The 5000-nt window shown below is 45.8% G+C and overlaps 1 protein-coding gene across 1 annotated transcript in view; it reads right to left on the reverse strand.

The window, feature by feature from the left end:
• The window catches only part of LOC135822966 (probable E3 ubiquitin-protein ligase bre1), a 23655-nt gene that overhangs the window by 8731 nt on the left and 9924 nt on the right, over window positions 1-5000 (reverse strand). The window contains exons 7-9 of the mRNA XM_065335806.1: window positions 4816-5000; window positions 2965-3003; window positions 870-1007 (exon numbers count right to left, since the gene is read on the reverse strand). The exon at window positions 4816-5000 is cut by the window's right edge and continues 7 nt beyond it. Of these exons, the coding sequence (XP_065191878.1) occupies window positions 870-1007; window positions 2965-3003; window positions 4816-5000 (362 nt within the window). The remainder of the gene's footprint in view (window positions 1-869; window positions 1008-2964; window positions 3004-4815) is intronic.

Here is a 5000-nt window from a genome sequence, read left to right on the forward strand (position 1 = left end):
CATTTTATTGTGTACAATACATGTTTTCTGGTGATCGCTTAGTGCGAGAAACTCAGAGTAAAAAAAACGTTTAATCCTAGTATTCTTGTTGGTACATAACATGCATAGCTAGCTATTCATGTCATGTATAGCTAGCTATACATGACATGTATAGCTAGCTATACATGACTGTATGGTGTAAATTGCTCGTACAAAGAGAGGTGGTCTTAGCGAGCATTTGATAAACCTTAAAAGACTATTATCGGAAAGATTCACACCTTCTCCTCAAACTAATGAATGGGTAGAGTAATGAAAAACTACATTCCCAGCACTGGTTTGCACCATTGTGGATATCTGTATTGCACAAGTTATGTTGTAAAAGTCACTATGCACTGACCTACAAATAACAACTTCCCGTGTGTCGCGTGATTGTCGCCTTGGAGTCGACCAATGACAGTGAAACTGCGCGGGCTAGAAAGCGCGGTCCTGCCTGCTCAAAGATGAAGGAACTGGATCCACTGACCGTCGTCAAGTAACGACGGGCAGGAACGGATTCCACTGCCCGTCGTCACTGCGTCGTCACTTGACGACGGGCAGGAACGGAATCCACTGCGTTCATTGGCTCGCAAACTTGGCGCGTGTTTCGTAAATACAAGGACAACGGAAAGAGCGAGTTATATACATGATTACATTGTGTACACGTGTGCATGCATGCTCTTTGGCTTGGGTGCACACGGGAAACACGTTCCAGTCACTCATACTCGGCCAGTACCGCTGTTCATCCAGCCCTTGCCGCTATCGCGGCGCGTGCTGGATTCCGCAGTACTGCCCTCGTACTCGTGCAGGAACCTGTACACACACACATCAGCCAGTTTGGATCACCTATTCACCTGTTCTTGTTCTTGGGTTGCTCTGGCAAGGAGTTTTTCCAGATGGTCATTCCGTTCACCCAGCTCTGCCATCTTTACCTGCAGCCGTGCTATGACGTCGTCCTTGGCAATATTGGCGAGCAGCTGTGATTTTCTTTCCTGACAATGACATAGACAAAACATACCGTAAGACCTGATATTATAACATCAATTAAAGTTAACCATCTCCGCATTTTCGCGGGTTTAGCGACTTGAAATTCTAACGAATTCTGTCTCAAAACCGGCAAATGACTGTACATGTACATATCGTTTTGCACATAACGACTTCAAATGTTAACGATTCTTTCAAATTCTTTAACTCGTTAGATTTAAATGTTCGTTAACATTACTGGTCTTACTTGGTGGTGGGTCTGATCTACTCGCCTCCCACCGTTTAGGCGCTGCATCTGCGCCTTGATCCTAGAGGGTGGTGGCGTTCCCACGGCGGATGCGGAAAACTCGGCTTCCAGCCGAGTCTCACGCGAACCGTGAAATTTAATATATTTATTTATTACTGGTCTTACAGTGCGTAGAGAAAGCTGCTGAGAAAGCTGCTGAGAAAGCTACTGTGCATCTATGCCGGCACTGTGACTAGCAGTGATGTGATTACTAGCAGTGATGTGACTACTAGCAGTGATGTGATTACTAGCAGTGATGTGATTACTAGCAGTGATGTGATTACTAGCAGTGATGTGATTACTAGCAGTGATGTGATTACTAGCAGTGATGTGATTACTAGCAGTGATGTGATTAAGCTGCGCAGGAATGGTCTTCTGATTGTGTTTACGACATATATTTCTCCTAAAGACAAGCCGCCACAGGAATAGGATTCGGCCAGGCTTTCAGCTTTTCCCCGTAAGCACAGAATTGGGGAAAAACCACTTAAATCCAGGCTGTTTAACTCCACTTACAACAGTACACTGAGCGGTTTGAAACCCACTAGAAGAAGTTTTTGAATTTCCAAATTCCCCAGCACTCCACTGAACCGTACACGGTAAAATCCCCAAAGAACAACAAATACGACGGCTTACCAGAGCCACAGATCATCTTTTCTGTACGAATGAAGAATAGGTACCCGTTACGAACTTTTGCCGGCTAATGGAGCGAGGAGATGGATTGGAAAGATCTGACTGAACTCAACTGTTCGTATTTGAATAGAGCAAGTGCTGAGTGTTGTGTGCTGAGTGCTGAGTGTTGTGTGCTGAGTGTTGTGTGCTGAGTGTTGTGTGCTGTGTCCTGAGTGTTGTGTGCTGAGTGTTGTGTGCTCAGTGCCATTTTACGCAATATCAAGAGAGCTACGTGGAGAGACTTACGAGTCAAACCAATATTCCATTTCACAAAAAAAAGGATTCCCTGCCCAGTGCACTCTGTACAATGGTGTACCGTCTTGCATCTTGCACTTCCACATCACACTATACCCCCATCACACTATACCCCCATCACACTATACCCCCATCACACTACACCCCCATCACACTATACCCCCCTCACACTATACCCCCCTCACACTATACCCCCATCACACTATACCCCCCTCACACTATACCCCCATCACACTATACCCCCCTCACACTATACCCCCATCACACTATACCCCCCTCACACTATACCCCCATCACACTATACCCCCCTCACACTATACCCCCATCACACTATACCCCCCTCACACTATACCCCCATCACACTATACCCCCATCACACTATACCCCCATCACACTATACCCCCCTCACACTATACCCCCATCACACTATACCCCCCTCACACTATACCCCCATCACACTATACCCCCATCACACTATACCCCCCTCACACTATACCCCCATCACACTATACCCCCATCACACTATACCCCCATCACACTATACCCCCATCACACTATACCCCCATCACACTATACCCCCATATAATGTACCACCGGCCTACAGGTACTCATCTGCATACCCAGTCAAAAGAAACCCAGACACTCAGACACTCAGACACACAGACACTGAGACACCCAGACACTCAGACACACAGACACACAGACACTCAGAACGAATAGAAGCACAGAGGAGTGCAAGAACAATATTGACTTACCTCCTCGACAGTTTTCATTCTCAACTCTAGAGCCTCCAGCTGTGTATGTAGCGGAACAAACAACAACAACAACAACAACAACAACAACAACAACAACAACAACAACAACAACAACAACAACAACAACAACAACAACAACAGCAGCAGCAGCAGAACAAATAGCAGCAACAGCAACAGCAGCAGCAGCAGCAGCAGCGGAACAAACAAAAGCAGCAACAGCAGCAGCAACAGCAGCAACAGCAGCGATAACATACGCATGAGCAGGTGCTGAAGGAACAATGGCAGAGGTACCAGGACCAGCAGCATCAGCATCACCACCATCACCATTATTAGCAGAAGAAGATATAACAGACAGTAGTAGGAACCGTGTAAGCAGCTACCAATGGATGCAGCAGCTACCAATGGATGCAGCAGCCAGGCCCATCACCATGGAAGTGGGGTTAGGGGCCCTCCCCCGGAAACAATTTCAAAAATTGAAGCCAATTGCAAGCATTTCCAGGCATTTGCTGCCATTTCAGTGTAACTACAATGAAAGACTTTTTGATTCTGCAACAAACCACGATCGGGGACAGGGATCCTTCATTATTCGCGACGCTTGTGACGGCCTTGGTAGCAGCTTCCTCCACTTCAGCAACTGCGGTAGGCTCGCCAGTAGCAGCAACAGTAGCAGCAACCACAGAAGCATCAGCAACAACAACAGCTGTAGCTGGAGTTTCGAAATTTTGAAGTTGTGTGCTCTACATACCAGTATGGATATATCCATATGTTCGTATTTGAAGGATTAAATAATCCCAAATCCCCCATCCACCACAATTAATATAAAACTAAATCTCCCATCCACCAAACAACAAACACACACACGAATCAGTAGGAACACATCCATTGCACCATGTCACAGTGCAGTACTGAATTTTTCTGATCATGCATCCGTTTGACCAGTGTTCAAGCTAGTTGTAAGACCAGTGTTCAAGCTAGTTGTAAGACCAGTGTTCAAGCTAGTTGTAAGACCAGTGTTCAAGCTAGTTGTAAGACCAGTGTTCAAGCTAGTTGTAAGACCAGTCTTCAAGCTAGTTGTAAGACCAGTGTTCAAGCTAGTTGTAAGACCAGTCTTCAAGCTAGTTGTAAGACCAGTCTTCAAGCTAGTTGTAAGACCAGTCTTCAAGCTAGTTGTAAGACCAGTCTTCAAGCTAGCTGTAAGACCAGTCTTCAAGCTAGTTGTAAGACCAGTGTTTAAGCTAGTTGTAAGACCAGTGTTCAAGCTAGTTGTAAGACCAGTGTTCAAGCTAGTTGTAAGACCAGTGTTCAAGCTAGTTGAAAGACCAGTGTTCAAGTTAGTTGTAACACAAGTCTTCAAGCTAGTTGTAAGACCAGTGTTCAAGCTAGTTGTAAGACCAGTGTTCAAGCTAGTTGTAAGACCAGTGTTCAAGCTAGTTGAAAGACCAGTGTTCAAGCTAGTTGTAAGACCAGTGTTCAAGCTAGTTGTAAGACCAGTCTTCAAGCTAGCTGAAAGACCAGTCTTCAAGCTAGTTGTAAGACAAGTGTTCAAGCTAGTTGTAAGCAGTTGTGACCACAATCAGGTCCATCGACACCTTGTTTGTAAGGAGCTCTGCCTTTTCCGGACATTGAGCACTTAGTGCGCATGAGAGGACTTGACCTACTGTGTAGACCGCTGCTCCCTTCTCCTAGTCTGAGCACTTCCCCTACCTCTTCACTACAATATAGACTTCACCTAATTTCCTTTACAAGTTATAACAAGAACCCATTCCCTGTTTGATATCAGAATAATACTTTTGCCTGATGATTGTGCAAGCATGAAACTCGGGAGTGAGTAAGTAGCACAGACAAACATACCGATGTTTTGGTATCCCGCACAATGGCATCACGTTCTGCCAACATCTTCTGGTAGCGCTGCAAGTTGGCCTCCGCCTGAGCCTGGTCCACAGCTTGCTTGGCTTGTTCCTGTAGCGCCTCGGCCTTGCTCTCGGCGTCACGAAGCTCAATGGTCAGATAGTTCATTTGCTCGTTTTTCAGACGGA

This window comes from Sycon ciliatum, chromosome 8 (genome assembly GCF_964019385.1).
Source record: "Sycon ciliatum chromosome 8, ocSycCili1.1, whole genome shotgun sequence".
Lineage (NCBI taxonomy): Eukaryota > Metazoa > Porifera > Calcarea > Leucosolenida > Sycettidae > Sycon > Sycon ciliatum.